Genomic DNA, 19,985 nt, shown 5'->3' with positions numbered 1-19,985 from the left:
AAATATTGAATAAATGACATTGAAATGAATTCCACAAATATTAAAATCAAAGTACTGATTAAACCAATATATTTTATATTATGTATGATATAAGAAACCTAAAGTACAAGGTTTTTTTTTTTTTTAAAGCACACATCTTTAAGTTTGTCTTTCACCTATCTTTAAAGTGGTTCATGTTATTTCTTTTAAGGCAATTTGTTATGCATTAAGGAGGTGACTTGGGCTAGAAAACCTAAATTATGAAAAATGTTAAATTATGTCTTTGGTCTCTTTTTCTGTGGAAAAATATCAGTTTGGTTTTTTTTTATTATTTGTCTCAATTTGGTCTTTATTTTGAAAAATTTAATACAATCAGGTCTTTTCCATCAGTAATGTACTAACAAAGAGGTGTTACATGTAAGTTCGTGGTTTTTTTGATTTTTTTTTTAATTTTTTAATTTATAGAAAAAATAAAAATATGTCACATGTCAAACTAACGATGTGTCATGTGGTAATGATAGTGTGATGTGCCAGCAATAATGCCACATGTCACTGTCATACCATGTGTCATTATCTCAGTCTCACTTTGGTCTTGTATTTTTTTTTTTTCCAATTTAGTCCTAATTTTTTTTAAAATTGAACAATTTTGTCCCTTACCAAATTGAAAAAAAAAATTTGTATAAATGTTAAACAAATATTTTTATTAAAATTGATATTTTTATTGTATATTTTTAACAAAATTAAGTTTATTTAAATTTGCATTTCACATTCAACTTTATTTTAAAAAAATTCAAAATTCAAAATTATTTATTTTAAATTATTATAAAATTGTTTAAAATTATTTTGAATTTTACATTTAAATTTATATAATTGTTATTTTTAAACCAACTCAAACATTTGTATAGAAATTATTAAATTTTATATATTTTAAAAATATACAATTATTTGAAATATAAATTTAAATAGAAAAACAAAATTAAAGTATGATATAATAAAATATTAGTACAAATAAAGTTCAATGTAAAATATAAATTTAAAAAAAATTGAAAATGTTGATAAATTTATTTTATTTTATGAAATGGAATTGATAAATAGGTGTAACATATTTGTTAGTTGAAATTAATTTTGATTTTTTTTTTCTATTAACATTACTACCTACTAACAACTTTAAAACAATTTAAAATAAAGTTAGATATAAAATATAAATGTAAGTAAATTTAATCTTATTAAAAATATTTAATAAAATTATTAATTTTAATAAAATTATTTGTATATCTTTTATATAAAAATTAAATTTGATGTTAATTTAAAAATGAGCGTAATTGTTTTTATAAACCTATAACTCTTCATTGTTTTTAATTGATTTTAAAAAGTAATTACATTCGTTTTTTTTATATTTCACTTTCACTCCAAAATTTCATTTTTTACATTAATATTCGAGAAAGACATTAATACTTTTTTAGTAAACTCCTCAACTAATAGTGAATTCGAGTGTAAACAAACGTATTTGTGAGTAGTTTTTCTAATGTTCTTAATTTTAATTTACATTTTATATAAAATTTAAATATTAATTATTTTTTATTTAATTGAGCTTTAGTGTCTCTAATTTAGTGTGACAAATTAATTTTGCCCTTATAGTTTTAGTTACTCAATAATTTAGTTATATATTTACTTGATTTCTTTTATAATTTCAATTACTCGATTTGGATCAACAAACATATTTCAAAAATAAATTTTTTTAGTGAAATTATTATTTTTAATTCACTATTTAACAAAAAAAAATCTGTTGTTAGTTAAAACTTATTAGAAATTTTTAAATCTGCATGTTATAAAAAAATTTAATGTATGTTATATAGTTTTTTCTTATATGATATAGTTTTTTTATGCGTGGTTGTAAATACTTAGTATTTATATTTAACTTTATCAAAATTTGACTCTTTATACAAAAATGATAATCATCATAGTTGGGTAAAATATTGTTCAAAAGTCTCCAAGTTACTTAATAGAAATACAAAAAGATAAAATATAATAGAAGCAAGATATGACAAGGCAACAATTTACCTACTAAGTATTCTATTAAAGGAAATTCTGTCATTTGATGGTGTTTTCAAGAAGTTATTATATTATTTGTATGACTAGATTCTTTTATGATAGGTATTGAAATAAGATTCCTGTTAGCTGAATATAATATTTTAGTTCAATTTTTAAAGAACATCACGTAATTTGAAGATATGATAAAATTATAATGGTATAATAGCACTTAAAAAATGTGGAGCTAAAGTTCAATGATTTCATATATGTCTTAGCTTACAAACTCATTACCAAAAAAAGTAAGACAAAGGTACCCAATAGTTTATCATCAGACCACTGATACTAGAAATAACAAAGATACATCAGACCACTCATGTGTCTTTTAGTATGTATAAGTTTATTTCGTTAAATTATTTAAGTGTAAATTAAAGAGTATTTTAAACTTAAATTATTATATATTGATGTGAAAATTTTGTTTAAAAGAAGAAAATGTGATGTAAAACAGAAAACAAATAACAATATAAGAATTCTCTTATATCTATAAAGTCCTACACTTTCTTATATCACATTCCTTCATATTTTTATCCTTACCAAAAGAAAGATTCCTTTTAACGAGTCCTTTTGTTTTTTCTCTTTCTCTTTCCATTCTTAATCAAATCACATTAAAAAAAAAAAAACACACTTTTTCTCTCTAGTCTTTTTCACTCCTCAGAATCAAAGAAAGTGTTAATCAATGAGTCTCAACATGGTTACCAGTTATTTGTTCCCATGTCAATTCGTTTCCATATAAACAAAAGCACGATAATTTTCCCCATAAAATTTTAGGACAATAAATCCTGTGGTTAGGAGAGCAAAAAAATGGTTAGTTTTCATCCCCAAACCACCGATGACACTGACATATCACGAGATGAACAGAAAATTCTGTTAGTCCATAAAGATTTAGTTGTCGCACACCGATTTCCAACCAATAACAAAACAATTTAGGAACTTTATATTATTACTCTACTCTACACATCAACTTACACAACAACTCCAAAAAAAATAAACTTACTGCATAATAAAATAAGAATCAAAATTCAGAATCAGAACCAGAAACAAACTCGAATAGGCTTAGCTCAAGGCTCATTTCATGCAGCAAATCCTAGAAGTCAAACTCTACTGTGCTAATCACTTTTGCAGGATGCCTCTGCCACTAACCTAATCAGTTTTTAATCATACCCAAAAGAACAAAATGCTTAAACTAAAGCCATATCCTCTCCTTTATGCAAACTTAGCATAACAATGCATTATTAGAATATAATGGGAAACCAGAGTGGGGACTTTCAATTGTTTTTACCACAAATTTATCCCTTTCGACTTTTCTTGATCCAACCACACTTTTCCTTTTACTTCTTTTTCCACCCTCACTTGTAGTGGGGTGAAGTACAACATGGCTTTGCACTGCATAGACACTGATGATGATGAATGAATCTGTCCTCCCCCATTTGAGGGTCCAAAAGAATTTCTTTCTCTTTTTTCCCACTTCAGAAAAAAAAAGAGAGGAGAAAAAGCTGTCAACGTGAATTTAATTCTGCCATGATAACAACTTAAAAATGTATAGAAAGTGATTGCATTTGCAGCATCATGTCACTGTCTTCCCTTAAAGGATGAGTGACACCGACGAACTACTGTGTCATTTTCCCCAGTGAAACCATAGGAATAGTGGTAAATAAAATACTCCACTGCTACTACCAAAAGCATAATATCTATCAAGTCGCAATCACCTTCCATTGTCATCCACTACAGAATTACACATGACACTGTCACACAGTAGAAGTAGGAATGTGGCATCGTTCATTCTGTATCTCAATCATAGTTTATCTTTGTTCCCCGCACTGTATTCTAAATTCCAAGCTTCAACAATTTAAACCCGTATAAAGTTCTACGTTTGCTTCACCTCTTTCCAGAAAATTACAAAATTATACCTCTGTTTGATCAATTCCATGCCCCCACCAACTGAAGCACAACCATGAAAAACTCAAAATTATACTATAAAAACTGAGATTACATGGTATCCTCAAATATTGCCAGAAAACTACAGATGAATACGGCCCACATAGGTGTAGAACAATTTGTATCGGAAATCTCGAAAACCTTTATGTTGTGTGACCCAAATCATGGTTTTTTAAAAGCTTGTACAAAACATACCCAATTATGGTCTAACATAACTTCAATTCTCGAACTCATTAACAATCCCCATATTAATATGGACAACCTATGTACACAGCAGCCTTTGCAGAAGCAAAGTAAAACACAAAAAAAGAGGAAGAAGAAGAAGAAGAAAATTATATATTTTTTTAAAGAAATTGGGTTGGAAGCCTGTAATACGAGAATTATAACTATATAGACATGACAAACATAAAGAAGAAGAGGTGTTACAGATCAGAAGGTGACTCAGAAATGCTCTCCAAGTGAGGTCTCCACACTGCAACACGCCCTCTTCTTCTGTCTCTCTGCGTTGACGCTTTCTCTGAGAGTATATCAGTCAAGTAGCGATCAGAGACAAGCAAACTAGTCATCGTCACGGAGACGTTGGCGTTGTTCCTACTTCTCTCTCTCTGTTCCTTCTTCTTCCTCCTTCTCTGCTGGTTCTTCTCCGGTGGAGGAGGAGAGGGAGGGAGCGGCATGAGGAAGTAAATCTTGCCACGTTGGAGGTCTGCATCGGGTGGCACCACCACGATCTTGTGGACAGCGGTGGCGTTGGCAGCGTCGGCGTCTGCGGCGGCGGAGCAGGGCTTCTTCAGGACGTGTTTGGGGTGTGCCTTCATGACATCCCTGGCCTTGACGGTGCCTGTGATTTCCTCAACTCGGCCATTGGAGTGCACTATGCGAATGACGTCGAGAGCCCCACATGGGAGGATGCAAGAGATGCAACACCTTATGCAGTTTAGCATGGCTTTCTCCCTCCCTTTTTTAGCATTGGTTTCTTCTCCACCCAGGAGATGCTACAAAGCGTAAATAATATACTGTGGGGGATGAAAACCGATTTCAGATTTTCTTTCCTCCTTTCTCCATTTCACCAAACCTTTAATAATTACACAAGGGGAATCAATTCTATACATGTATTGCCATCAAAATTCTCCTTTTCTCTGTCATCATCTTTTTACTACTCTTACATCAATGTATAGTTTAGTTTGTATGGAGAACTTATATACTTGGATCATGCTCTTACACTAGAATCTCATTATACTTTATGGTTAAAAGAATACGTAGAAATGAAAATATTGTAATCTAATAAATAAATAAGAATGGTGTATGTATATTAAATTAAAGATTTCCTACCTGTTTTGAAAATTTGTTAATTTTTGTTTGGCTGGTGTTGAATCGGTGAGAGAAATTCATGGGACGAATAATTGGATAACACCCTGTAGTTTGGCTTTTGACACATTATTTAGGGACCCTACCCTAATCCCGGGAGCTAACACTCTCTTCCCTTTATTAGTTCAATAATATTGGGTCGGGACTGAAAGATTGGGATACTAATGGTATATTGAGGGATGAGACTTAGGTTAGGACCCTTTTGGATGTGTGATGAAAGAAAAGACGTATGTTTTTGAATAAAAGGTTGACACATGTAACCTCTTGAATGAGTATTATTAATTAATTATTTGAGACTAAAGGTGGTTGAGAAGGGTGGTGAAGTAGGGTCAGTGGATGAGAGAAAGAGAATGTGTTATAAAGAGGAGTTTGATGATAGTTGAATATCCCGAAGCAAAAGCATGTGGATTGTGGTTTTCATTGGAAAGTGAAGTGAAGTGGGTTTTGGGTTTGTGAATTGTGAATTGTGAATTGTGAATTGTGAATTGTGAAGTGCTTTGACTATGGCCAATGTGTTTGTCTACTAGCCACAACTCCAAGAGCAACCCTTCCAAATGCTTTATCCTTTTCCATTTCTTTCTTTTCATACATGGAATTTCACCATTTTAGTCATCTATCATACATTATATACATTGAATTAAAGTCAAGTACCTCCACTTTTCCATTCTGTCCATTAGTAGCATATTGATGAGGTAATCATGGCAACGCATGAACATTATTAACACAGTACAAAACTCAACCGAACCTTCACTAGTAATTAATCACCACTTTCTTAGAGCTAATGAGATAATGATTGTTAAATTGTCCTATATTGACTCATATGGGATCCATGCAAAATTTAATGAGACAGCTCAAACCAAACAAAAACCGTAGTACTACCTACGTACCTCACAAAGATACCTAATACTATCGATACTAGTGGGCTATACGACAAGGGATCACGTTACTCTCATTTTCACTTCAAAATAACACATGCACAGTCACAAACACGTTATTTTGTGATGATGAATGGCACCAAAATTGTGATTGGGTGGTGTGGTTTTATTCCTTGTTATGTAGCGGTTGCTACAAAGTTCAAAGAGGGTTTAAGTAAAAAAGTAGAATTCAAAAGCAAGATAATGACATGGAAGAAAGTGATTTAGGGTGATTGATATGATTTAGTAGAGTATGTGGTGTTGAGGTTTTAATTTAATAGGGAAGGTAGGTTGTGAGATTTGGGAAAAAGAAGAAAGTAGTATTTAATTAGAGGTTAATTTGAGTTATGTCACATCCATAATGTGGGTCCAATATTTAATGTGTTAGTGGGAATCATGTGAAGCAGTGAGGGAGGGTCCAAAGAGGGGTTTGATATTCTATTTGCTCTGTTCGATGCCAAGTTAACTTCCTTTTATTCTGCGGATAAGACTCTCACTTCACAAATTTACATCTCATGATGCCAAAGTTATATTCCCCACTAGTCACTCGCAAATTTTTTTTTAATAATCCTTAAATATATAAATAAGTTACAATTTAGTTATTGAACAACCAAAAATTATAATTTAATTTCTGAATGTGTAAAACAGAATCACGTCTGATGTTAAGTTTCAATGAATTGCTTTATCAAAAAATGTGTGATTCAACCCCATAAAGTATAGAAATGCGATTTTTCATAAAAGTGATTCTTATCTACAATAAGAAAAAATCTTCTGCTTATCTATGCTACACCATCAAGAACATAGGTTGAGAATCCAAACAACTTAAGAGGAATATATAAAAACAATTTAAAAGTAAAAATGGAATAGGACGTGAAATCAAGAATGCACTATAAAATAATATATTTTCTATTAGCACTGTATTTTTAACAGTTATATTAAATTGTTAAGAGAAAATATTTTCTATCAATTATATTTAAAGCTACAAATTTTATGGAATGATTCAGTAACTTTTTTCTATAATTTTAGTTTATTTTTTATATGTTCAATGACTATAACTTCATTTTTTTACTAAAGAAAAATTAGTTAAAATTAAGTAAAGTTAATTACTATGATGTAACTTTTTTCATCGTTTCCAAAGTTTATATTATTTAAATATTTTTATTTTAATAGTGTAAATGCTATGTGATTTTGAATTTTGGATTATTTTTCAAAAGTTTTCAAATTTGCTTGGGATCAGAATTTAGGTCAGTTGTGTGATATTTTCTATTAAAGCAATTTCAAATATTGCAGCTAGGTGAGGAATTTCGAATTCGCTACACATTGCAAAATAACTTTGAAATTGATTTGCAATAATTTGGGGGAGGAATTTCAAATTGGCTGCACACTCAAACTTGATAGTGATTCCGTGGTTTCTGATTTTCATGTTTATATAATTTTCTTTGTTGACCAGTGTCTCATAAGATACGTGACTAAGATATTCTCTTTCACTGAACCATAGTTTGTGTTCATCCCTGTTAATTATTGAATGAATTCCTTCACTTGCCTAAAATATATTTTAGGTATATTTTGGAAATTGAATAAAGTTCTGACATTCTTATTTTAATTTTCATGTAAAATTGATTTAATGTTATTTTTTTGGAGACATTTTATCGTAATAATGTGATGATTTTATATTTGACTAAATATTTTCATTTAATTACTTAAAAAAATCAAAGTAATAATTTATAGATTCTTACATTTTATGTATTAGATTGGTTATTCTAAAATAACTAATTATAATTATTATATGATACAATTAGGCTATTGAATTTTTCCAAAATGGTAAAATTATTAACACTATTATTATCGTCTCTTAAAATAGATAATTAAATTATTTATTATAAAACGTATGATACTCAAATATAATATATGTATCGGATATGATACATATTTAATACATTAATATGTTTATTTGTCAATATATTTATATATTTATTTTAAAAGTATTACGACACGATACATAATATAAGTGTATTAAAAAAATATAAAATAATTATTAGAAACATGATAAATATGTAATTATTATTATGTGAATTTAAATTAAAATCACATGTATTAAATATTGTCAATATCAAAATTTATAAATTATTGTCATCGTTCAAGTACTGCTGCTTTATAGATTAGATGTTTCATTGATAAGTATCGGTAAAATATCATAGAGTGTATCAGACACAGATATGTGATTCAAATTGAAGTATTCGTGCATCATAAAACTAATGACAAATAATTTTTATAATTTTAAAAATTAAAAAATATATATTGGAAATATTGTTGGTTTAAAACTTTTAATAGATGTTAAATGATAATAAAATATGACATATTTTTGTGACAATTTTTAATTATTAAAGTATTATATAATAAAATTAATTTTTGTGATATTTTTTAAATGCTAGTAAAAAAAAATCTTTTTAATACCAGCATTTTTTCAAATTTTGTTAATTAAAACTTTTCCAAAATTTAATTGAAAGGTTTGTTAGGTTTCTTGGTCAATGATGGTCAATAATTATTATTTTTCATTTAGCAGGCCTTAGACTTTCAAAGTAGAGTATTTCTTTCTGCACTTTCATACTTTGTTCTACAGTTCCATAAGCAAAGTGAAAGGACAAGTTTGTCCTCATCTTCTTCCAACTCCTTCCTCCTTACACCACTGCACCTTCATAGTTTCTTCCACTGGCAGTGCTTCATGAAGGTTATTTCTCACCTCCCTCAATGCAACACTCATAATTGAAGATATTTAATTACAACCATCACTCCCCACTTTTTCTCAATGTCTTTCTTCTCCACTGCTTTCTTTCAAGTTTGGTCTTCAACTACATTCTTCCTTTCAATCTACTCATCATATAACTCTCACGTGCCAATAACACCACATCTCTGCCATTTTATCCTAACACCTTTCACAGGAGACGATTAACAACATTAATGGTCATAGTTTTAGAGAGGAGTGTCCTGATACTTGAAATTGAAAGAAAAATGAGAATGGTGTCTTTTTGGTGAGATTAACCTATAATAAGCTGCAAGAAATCTTTGAACATAAAGAGGATATAGTGTTTCAAATATACTCTAATCTAAATTAAAAAGAATTGAAAAACATGATTAATATATTATCACATTAATTTTAAATATGGGTTACTTTTTATTTAACGATTTTAATTTTTTTTATTTCTTTATAAATTGTCATTCAATACTATTTGAATGGATTATTAGATGTATTGTATTTTATTTAAATTAATAATTAAAATATATTGTTAAATATTTTATTTTTTTAAAAATACCTACGAATATTAAAAAAATATATAAATACTTTACCCACACAAATATAAAGATAAATACAAAATGAATATTTATTCAATAAATAGGATACGAATGAGATACTACTCATACCTTGTCTGTCTCGTTGACATCTCTACCCCTGCATACCAAATAAGAAAAAATTGATCTGTAGATGTATATATTCTTCCTTTTGTTTTCTCTCGGTGATTGATATGTGAACATCACAAACGTAATCGACAAACAATGGGAAATGAAAGAATATTTTTTAAGGACAATGATATTTTGACTACTAAATTTTGATAACTTTCTCTTACAAGATAAGGTAGCATTTTCTAAGTGGTTTTGAAATATTAAGAATTAGAAAATAAAAAAATGGAAAACTACTTGGATGATGACACATAAGATTGTAAGAAAAAGTGGTCAAAATTTAGCAGTAAAAAAATCATTTTCCTTTCTTTAATTTTGGAATACACATTTAGAATATGTGATAAGTTTTACCATAAAAAAAATTTATACATTTTTATTGAGGAAGTCATTAACATAAATACATATCATATGATTATAGTACTTAAAAAAAGGTAAAATTACAATTACTATAAATATCTATCAAATAATATTCATAAATATAATAATAATTGTGCTCATAAATTAATTAAGAAAATATATCTCTTAATTAATAATAAAATAAAATAAATAGTCATAATTATAATATTTCAAAAATATATATAAAAAAAGTTGATAATTTTGTAATTTTAGTTTGTTCGATAACAAATGCATAAAAATGTTCGATTTTGGTCCAATTAATCAGTATACAAGTTATCATAATGCATTATTGGGAACACATTATTTATACCAGTGATTGATAACCAATTCATTCCCACCCCTATTTTTTAATCATAAAAATACTAATCCCTTGACTATGCCATCATAAATTTTAACTACAACAACACTATTTAACATTATTATTTGAAAGCATATTCTTTTATTTAAACTTGAACATCATTTAAACATAATTAAGGATGATTGAATCTTTTTTTTTACTATAATCACTGATATTAAATGAACTTAATCATCATTTTGAAAGCACATGCAATGATGCAACAAAGACACGCATGGTTCCATTTATTACTTTCATATTATTTGTGGAAAAACACTTAATTCATCGTCACACAGAATCATAGAGATGCGATGCTTCTCTGAAAGAAAACAAGCCTTCGTTGATTTGACCTTCATGGATCAGAGAGAAGAAGAATCCAGTCTTGGAGTTTCTGAATTCTCTTTGGTTGGGTAAGATGCGAAAAAGTTCATCCCACACACTCCTAATAGATTACCCGTGTTTCTTTGGATCCAAATGTAACCATCCATTCCCCAATCTTTTCCCCATGAATTTTTTGCTATCCAATAATCTACACCATCCACTGAACCATAACCCACAATTAACACAAAGTGGTTTACTCCATACGGACTTGAACAATTTCCTCCATCATATATACCCTGCACAAACCAATCAATTTATAATAAGATAACTTCCAAATACTAAGATATTAATTGGTCTTATATATTACTTACGCCACTGTAGAAATGAAAATCTTTTGCATCAATGGACACACTAATTGGTTGCTCAAGGGTGGCACACAACAATGCTTTCTCTGTCTCTGATTCTGTACTATCATTTGACAGTATTAGAGTTTCATACCCGTCTATCGTAACCGGTTCTTGTATCTAATTCCAGAAAAAGGTTCACAAAACAAAGGGATCAAGAGAAGTTATTTATCAAAAGATGGTAGAAGAAAGAGAGAATGGATTATGGAATCACATATTAATTCACACACAGACCTTATTGGCTTTGCAGGTACCCTCTTTGGCTTTATAAGGATAATCATCTTCAGTGGCAATCCCACCATTATCTTTTACCCATTGGAATGACTGAAAGTGCCATCCATTGTAACAACCTTTACTTGCTTCGACACAATCTACGAGTTCTTGTTCGGAAAGGCTAACGAGGTTTCCTGTTGTTATTGCATGTATTGCTTCTATGGCTCCCGTGGCAGAAAATGCCCAACCACTTCCTATGCTTTCACTCTCCACAAGTCATTTTCGAAAAAAAATAGGACAATGATCATATTAATGTTACCAAGTACTACTAACTACTAATATGCACTAAAGATAACTAAGCACATACCACACTGCCCTTGGTACTTTACTTCTGTGATGACACCCTTTTTGCTCCAATCCCAGGATTCTGGTGCGTGATCACAAGAATGCTGTTCCTTCTTCATTTTGTTGTTGACCATGTTGATGGACTGTGACACATCCTTCGGATCTTGCAGGTACTTTTTGCTGAAATCTTCAGGACTGATGTCAGCAAAGTTGTTCAACCCCAAACGATGCGAATGGGGTGATTTTCTGTTTGCATTCATGTCCCTGATATAGTTCAAGTTATTCTTGAAAATCTCGAGTCTTTTTGCCTTTTCTTCTTTGTTCCTATAGACCCGTCCGTGCTCCTTCTTCCATAGTTGGAATAGTGAAGACACATGTTCCTGTGTGGTGTACTTGGCTAGGTCAAGGTCCAATATGGAACGTTCACTTGAGATCGCTGAACCAGAAGAGAGACCCAAGAGGGAGAAAAGAAGAAACACAAGAAAAGCCATAACTTGGAGAAATTTTTTGATGTGTTGTTGATTACGATGGTCACTTCACTTGAGTACCATCGCGTTTATATAGTAATACATAGTAATTAGTGAGCTATTAATGATCACTGAAATTTCCCACTTGGTTAATTTTTGTTGTCTGATTTAAACTGTTGTGTTCTCTTGACTATTAGTGGCATTTTTCAAATTACAGCATCATTAACCATGAAATATTTTGGTTCATGATGGCAAAAAAGACTTTATCTAGATTATTTGGCAGAGTAAGAAAAACAATAGCATACTGCAATAATGGATATACATATGAAAAATCAGAAAACCGTGGAATATTGCAAGCCTGCCACTGAAATGGTCCATATCGACACTGCATTGATAATGATGCGTATAATTGTGGCCGTTCGTTTACATAGAGAATCTGCACTGTTATTGTTGTGTAGTCAAAGCCATGTTTTAATCTGCGTACACGTGGAATCCTTCAAAATCAGCACATCACCCTCATCGGTGCCTAACGTGTTGTTATCATAACCATCCACATCTGCTACATGTGCTATAAAAATTATTATATTTTATACACTATAATAAGTATAAGTATCATATCGAAAAAGTTTCTGTCATTTAACAGCAATATCCCAAAAACATATATTTTTCAAATAAAGTTCGTAATTAGCTTTTATAACCAAATTAATGTTTACACAGTGATTCACTTAACATATTTTAATCTAAATTTTTACAATAAGTTTCAATAAATTATAGAATAACAGTATACTTTTACTTAATTTAAATATTCACAATCTTAATATTTTTGATAAATTATAAAACTCAACTAACCATAAAAAAATGAGTGTTAAGTTTTACTGTTTTATCCCGCAATTATGTTTGAATAATAAATATTTTAATCAACTTGTCGTAAAATAATTTTATGAAAGCGTCTCCCTTGCCTCCTTGCGCGAAAGAAGGCATAATTCTATTATTATCCTTTGATATAAATTTGAATTAATTATAATTTTAATTTTTTAAATATGATTAGGTAGTTTAACATTTACAAAGCGATATAACCATAAATCATATTGATTTCCAGGTTATATATAGATTTGCCCTTACCATCAACTCGTCTATAATCGAACATACTTTTCATTCTAAATTTTTACACTTACATGTTCTACGTATAAATCTTACATTTTTCAATATTACAATTTTTTTATTTTATAATAATAAGCAGTGAAATTACTTCATATATATTTATTTATAACTCGCACTACATCCAAGTCAATAGTTTCTAGTTGGAAAATAATACTTTAACACTCTTAAAAAAAATAGACTCACTTAACAACTCTCTTTAATAATATAATAATATATATTGAAAATTTTAAATTAGAAAATAAAATAAATATAATTAAAATATCATTATTTTGAGTTGTAACATATGTATTTTTTGTTTTGTTTTTAGTGATGTCACCTCATCACCAATCTTTCTCTCTAGTTATTGTAATTGAAATGGTATAAAAAGGGAGAGAGGGAAATGAGAATTGAGAAAAAGAAGGATAAAGATAGGAGAAAAAGAAAGAATATTATAAATAAGAATGAAAAAAATTATTTTAGATTGATTTTCATCCATAGTTAATTTGCTGATTTATTGGATTTGAAAATAGAAATGGATGAAATATTTATAATTTATCTCACACATAAATAGGAATTTTTTGTCAAATGTTTTGGATCAAGAGAGGTTATAAGCATTACAATACTACTTTTGTGTTAGGAGAGTTAAATTTTATTTGTGATGTGTTTTTTGAAATTATTTTTGTAGACAGATTGGTGTATCTTAACGTCTCATTCTTTTAGGTATATATATTCGTTAATGATGATAATAAAAAAACATTCTCATCTTTAATATATTGTGTAAAGATGTACCACGAGGCCTGCAAATGCAATATTAAATGATTTCTGGATTTTTCGTATGTGAGACAAAAGTGTTATCATGCAAGTAAATTAAGGATAACATAGTTTATACCTTATTTTTTATATATAAAAATAATAAACTATACATATGCATTATTGCAATTGATGCTAAGAATACTCACGAAACTTATCCGAAAGCAAAGAATAATATGTAAACCTGACTCGTACTATAGAATCAATGTGTAATGAAACACCTATTTAACATCTAAAATCATGGTACGAGTTTAACTAGATGACCTCAAAACTTCATACATAAAAGCAACAGTGCCAGAAATTGTTCCATTCCATTATTGACATTATTTAACATTCGAAGAAAAACAAGTTGTGTGTTTTATTTTTGCCTTTCACATTACAAGTAGAATGCGTAAGACTTATGGTCACACATTAAACATACGATGCTTGTTCTAAGAAAACAAGCACACTGATGAATACGAAGTTCATAGTTCAAAGAGGAGAGTAATCCAATCTTTTTTTATCAGGTTTAACGCGAATAGCTGGTTTCTCTTTGATTGGGAAAGCAACAAAAAAGTTGATCGCACAAACTCCCGCCTCATTGCCTGTATTTCTTTGAATCCAAATGTAACCATCCATTCCCCAATCTTTTCCCCATGAATTTTTCACGATCCAATAATCTACACCATCCACTGAATCATAACCCACAATTAAAACAAAGTGGTTTATCCCATATGGGCTTGAACAATTTCCTCCCTCATATATACCCTGCACAAATCAATGAAATTAATAACAATAACAACATTGAAACTATATTACTGTCACTACTTACGTCAGTGTAGAAAAAGAAATCCCTTCCGTCCATGGCCGCACTAATTGGTTGCTCAAAGGTGGCGCACAACAGTGCTTCGTCTGCCTCTGCTGCTGAACTATAATTTGTTATTAAATATCCGTCAAAACTGTCAATTGTAACCGCGTTTTGTGCCTACTTCCAGAAAAGATGCACAAACAAAAAGAGATGAAAGGGTAATTAATGGTTATATCAACACAATTTGTCAAAAGGTAAAAAATGATAATCACATTCAGAAACCTTATTGGATTTGCAGGTGCCATTTTCTGCCCTATAAGGATAATCAACTTCTGTGGCAATCCCACCATTTTCTATAACCCATTCGAATGCATGGAAGTGATATCCACCCTCACAACCGCTGGCTTTAGACACACAATCTATGATTTCTTGTTCAGAAACACTAACAAGGTTGCCTGTAACTATTGCGTTTGTTGCTTCTATGGCTCCAGTGGCAGAAAAGGCCCATCCACTTCCTATATCAACATGGTTTCGTACTCCAAAGTCATTTCAATGGAAAAAAAAAAATTAAAAAAATTGTTCTTTTAGAAATTAAAGTAAGGTAAGTTAATTAATTGCGTACCGCAGTGCGCTTGGTTCTTTACTTCTGTGATGACACCCTTGTTTCTCCAGTCCCATGATGCTGGTGCATCGTCACAAGAGAATTTATCCTTCTTCATTTTCTTGTTGGCCATGTTGACGTGCTGTGACACATCCTTGGGATCTTGCAAGTACATTTTGCTCAACTCTTCAGGAGTGATGTCAGCGAACTTGTTCAACCCCAAACGATGGGAATGGGTTGATTTTCTGTTTGCATTCACGTGCCTGATATAGTTCAAATTCTTATGGAAAACCTCAAACCTTTCTGCATCTTCTTCTTGGTTCTGGTAGACACGTCCATGCTCCTTCTTCCACAGTTGGAACAGTGTTGACACCTGTTCCTGTGTGGTAAACTTGGCTAGGTCAAGGTCCAATATGGAACTAGAAGAAGAGAGACCCAAGAGGGAGAAAAGAAGAAACACAAAGAAAGCCATGATCGACCTGGTTGAAAATTTCATGTTAGTGAAGAGGGTTACTTGCACCATCTCGTATATATAGAGGTTATATTGTAATGATGAAGTTCCTACTGGGTATATGTTTTTGGTTTGGATTTCTGATATTATTCAATGAATTGTGAGGCTTATACAAGCCAGAAAGGATTGACAGAGACCACATAACAAAGGATTATCTTTTAATAACTTTCTTTCTTTAGGATTTGGCTGTTTCTCTAGTTTTTGGTAATATGATAAACGTGTATAATTCTATGGTTGTGTACAAGTATACCGCGAATAATTAGATATTATACAATGCACCGGTAATTACAATACAACCCTTACGTTCTAATGGTGAGTTTATAAGTTTGTTAATAATTTTCAAAATTATTTCTAATTTACACTACTTCAATTCAAGCATATAGGTTAGTTTTGCTTGTCATTTTCTTTCTTCAATGTGACATATATATAAGTTTCTTATTAATTTATTTATTTTTAAAATGTGGATTTTTCACGGCGTGGCTTTTTTATGATAATGAACCGGAAAAAATTAGCATTGTTTGCTGATAGCGGAGACTTTCAAGACGTTGCAAATTTTAGATAAAATGAATCTGATAAATAAAGATAACGAAGAGTTTAATACCGAAACAACTAGCATTACAAAAATGTTTCAAATTAGTTGAAAAAAAATTCATCTCCATCAAATATGACGCTAATAGTGTCGGCCATACGTATTGTGTCTGCATCAAGTATTACTTAAGAAATACAATAAAAGTAAAGATGAAGATAATGAAGATGTGGTTTGTGTTCTTACTTCACCATTCGTGCACACATAGCTACGGTGTTCCTTGCCACATATTTTGAATACAATAATCTCCACGATTTTTGAATGTTAAATTATTTTCATATCTATCTATCCTTTTTCTAATTTTGGTATTGTCTGTTTCCCTGCATACATCCTTGTATTCTTGTTGAACTATGCTCTTACAAGGGGTTTAGATGTCAACAAGATCCTCCTCAGTCTTGTTGTCAATCTTGTAGTACGTGATGTGCTCGTTGTGATGTTAAGATGAGGTTGTTTGGTTTTGGCGAGATGTGATGCGGATGAAACATGTAAAGATATTTCCATCCTCAAGTCATTAATTGTCAAATATAATAATTATAAAAAATATACTACAACAATTAAATTTTGAAAACTTTTTTTACAACCGGCTGATATCCTCTAAATCATTTTCTATTTTCTTATTTCTCTACATTTCAAAATCATTAAAAGGATGTTCATGTTGTAAAAAAAAATTATCAAAATTAGTTGATATAGTAACATTTTCCAATAACTATAACAATAAATGAGTCAACATTTTTACTTGGGAAACAATATCTCATTTTTACACTTTGTCACATGGAATTATTTTTTGTCCTGAACGAGCATTTATTAAAGGATAATGATATTTTAATTCACTTTTTTTATCTATGCTTAACCCACTACTTCAAACACCCTTAGATCATCACATTACACCACTACAAAAAATTAAAATAAATTGAAGGGTGTTTGAAGTGATGAGTTAAAAGTGAGTTAAAAAAAGTTGATCAAATTATCATTATCCTTTATTAAATCTAATATTGGGATACCTACTAATATTGGGATACCTACATAATTATCTGTTTAGAGTGTTTAATCTTCTGACTATCTTAATCATGTTTGATAATTGACCTTATCATGTTTTTTATTATATTTATTTTTATCTGTTATTGATATTTTTATTATTATATTTTTAAATGATTAAAGGTTTAGTTAATAAGTTTAGAAAAGATAAATTTTTTATCTTTCATTAGATAATTAAGATTTTATTAGATAATTTTTGAAAAGATAAGTATTTTATCTTTTATTAGATAATAAGATTTTATTAGATAATTTTGGAAATGATAAGTATTTGGATTTTATTTGTGAAATATTTTCTAGATAATAAGTGGAAATCTCATAAGATTTGAAGAATATATTCAAGAAATGAGAATCTCAAAAGATGAAAGATATATCAATTACAAGTTATTCAAGTACAAATTTCAGACCTAGTCTAATTTTGAAAAGTTTATGAATAGAAAGTTTTAAAAAGTTACAATTTATTCTTGAAATTCTTTGATGATCTTTGGAGGCAGAGGTGGTGCATTTTGGAGGCTGTGGAAGCATTCAACATTATTTTTTTGTTTTAATGCTTAGAATGTATAGGAGTAATTAACTTCCGTATTCACGAGGGTTGAAAATAATGTATCTTAACTATTTATGATTTTAGCTATTTAATATACTTATTTTCCATACTCTTGTATTCTATTCTCAATATTAACGACATGAGTTGATTAATTGCATATTTGTGGGTAGCTAATCATTAGACACGATATTAAAACCTAAACTAGAATCGAGCAACTAAATGATTGTGGTTGTGCATCTAGACATAGAGTACATTATTAGTCATTCTTAACATCTAATCTATATGACTAACGTGAACTTTTAATAAGAAAAAGATCTAAGGCATTAGGGTTCTTAATAATAAGTTTAGACTTGTCTATAAGACATTAGAACTTGTTAAATAGTGGTATGAATGCTAGAGTAGGAATTAGAAGTATATTGTTTACTCTTTTACATATTGATTTGATGCATGAAATTTAGCCCACTGAACTATTTACCACATAAGAACTTTCACCAATTTAATTCCTTGATAGATTTTAAAATTTTCCGAACATTCAATATTCAATATTTATTTTATCATTCAAAATTTTTGTCTAAATTAGTAAAGAATCATGGTTTTCTAAACAATTACTACTAAGTTTTTCTTCTAATGTTTCCTTGTTTTGTACGAGAGGTAAGATTCTTGTAGATCAATAATTATACAATCCTGAAATTGAAAGAACAATACAAGGGAACAACAATATACAAAGGATACTTTTCAAGGAAGCACGTGAAGTCCCATCAAGAGAAGCAGAAAGCATTTCATATTTTTCATATTTCTCTCATTCAACCATTAGATATGGCTAGAGCAAGTCAAGGACAATGTACTCTAGGAGAATATTCAACATTCACAGGCTATTAAATTTCAACAGTATTGTCAAACCAATTGTGAATGTAACTAATATGAAGATGAGCCGCTCTTATTCAACTGGTGCAAAGTAATCAGTTTCATGGGTTATCTCATGAAAATCCACACACTCACTTGGTCACATTCTTGGAAATATACAGCATGGTCAAGATTAACCAGGTACCTGACAAACCTATTCGTCTAAATTTGTTTCCTTTTTCATTGGTAGGTAACGCAAAGTTGTGGTTACACTCTTTTCATGAGAATAGCTTAAATGTTTAGGATGATGTTGTTACAAAGTTTCTACACAATTTTTTTCCTCAAAGGTTAACCAATGGAAACAAGAAATATCTTCATCAATGACGATAAAAAGGAAGAACAACAACACAAAAGCAAAATTATGAATACTGAATATGGTTTTCCCTTCCATGAAATCAAAAGAAATGCTAAGAGGGTTGTGGCAGAGTATGAAATCACATAGTGGAATAGTAATTGCAACAATGAAGAAAGATCCTAAGAGAGAATGGATCGTAACAAATTCTTCTTTTTCCCCTTCCCCTCTCTCTTCTATCAATCTATATTTAGCCTACTTTTTTAGCCAATGAAAATCCTTCATTCTTGAATTAGTTATTTTAGGCCTTGAGCTCCTCCTTGGTTTCACTTGTCCCTGACTCACGTATGATGACTCTTTTGCCCCTTCTAATATTGTTACATAATCCTAGTAAACCGAAGCTATTATATGTTTAAGGTTTTCAAGGATGATGAAGGGTTTAAAGTTGCATGGTTCACAACCAATATTTTGAGTTTGAAGGATGGTAAAGCATATGTGTATTACGCAACAAGAAAGAGACACAAAGCTGCTATGAGAGATTATGCTTCGTTTGTTGTGCACT

At 30.0% G+C, this 19,985-nt stretch overlaps 3 protein-coding genes across 3 annotated transcripts; all 3 read right to left on the bottom strand.

Moving 5' to 3' along the window:
* Positions 1-3,041: 3,041 nt before the first annotated feature.
* LOC114176623 lies at positions 3,042-5,248 on the bottom strand. The gene has a single exon (XM_028061719.1). The coding sequence runs from the start codon at positions 4,941-4,943 to the stop codon at positions 4,425-4,427; it is 519 nt and encodes a 172-aa protein (XP_027917520.1). The 5' UTR covers positions 4,944-5,248; the 3' UTR covers positions 3,042-4,424.
* A 5,435-nt stretch (positions 5,249-10,683) lies between these two features.
* Positions 10,684-12,292, bottom strand: LOC114176928 (P34 probable thiol protease-like). Its single transcript, XM_028062131.1, has 4 exons — positions 11,773-12,292; positions 11,427-11,659; positions 11,160-11,312; positions 10,684-11,084 (listed from the first exon to the last, which is right to left on the bottom strand). The coding sequence occupies exons 1-4, from the start codon at positions 12,239-12,241 to the stop codon at positions 10,827-10,829; spliced, it is 1,113 nt and encodes a 370-aa protein (XP_027917932.1). The 5' UTR covers positions 12,242-12,292; the 3' UTR covers positions 10,684-10,826.
* A 2,047-nt stretch (positions 12,293-14,339) lies between these two features.
* Positions 14,340-16,144, bottom strand: LOC114176879 (P34 probable thiol protease-like). The gene is made up of 4 exons (XM_028062065.1): positions 15,577-16,144; positions 15,237-15,469; positions 14,979-15,131; positions 14,340-14,914 (listed from the first exon to the last, which is right to left on the bottom strand). The coding sequence occupies exons 1-4, from the start codon at positions 16,076-16,078 to the stop codon at positions 14,639-14,641; spliced, it is 1,164 nt and encodes a 387-aa protein (XP_027917866.1). The 5' UTR covers positions 16,079-16,144; the 3' UTR covers positions 14,340-14,638.
* Positions 16,145-19,985: the final 3,841 nt, after the last annotated feature.

Source organism: Vigna unguiculata, chromosome 3, assembly GCF_004118075.2.
Source record: "Vigna unguiculata cultivar IT97K-499-35 chromosome 3, ASM411807v1, whole genome shotgun sequence".
NCBI classification, from domain to species: Eukaryota; Viridiplantae; Streptophyta; class Magnoliopsida; order Fabales; family Fabaceae; genus Vigna; species Vigna unguiculata.
The sequence above is the reverse complement of the archived record's forward strand: the minus strand, read 5'-3'. Positions and strand labels throughout refer to the sequence as shown.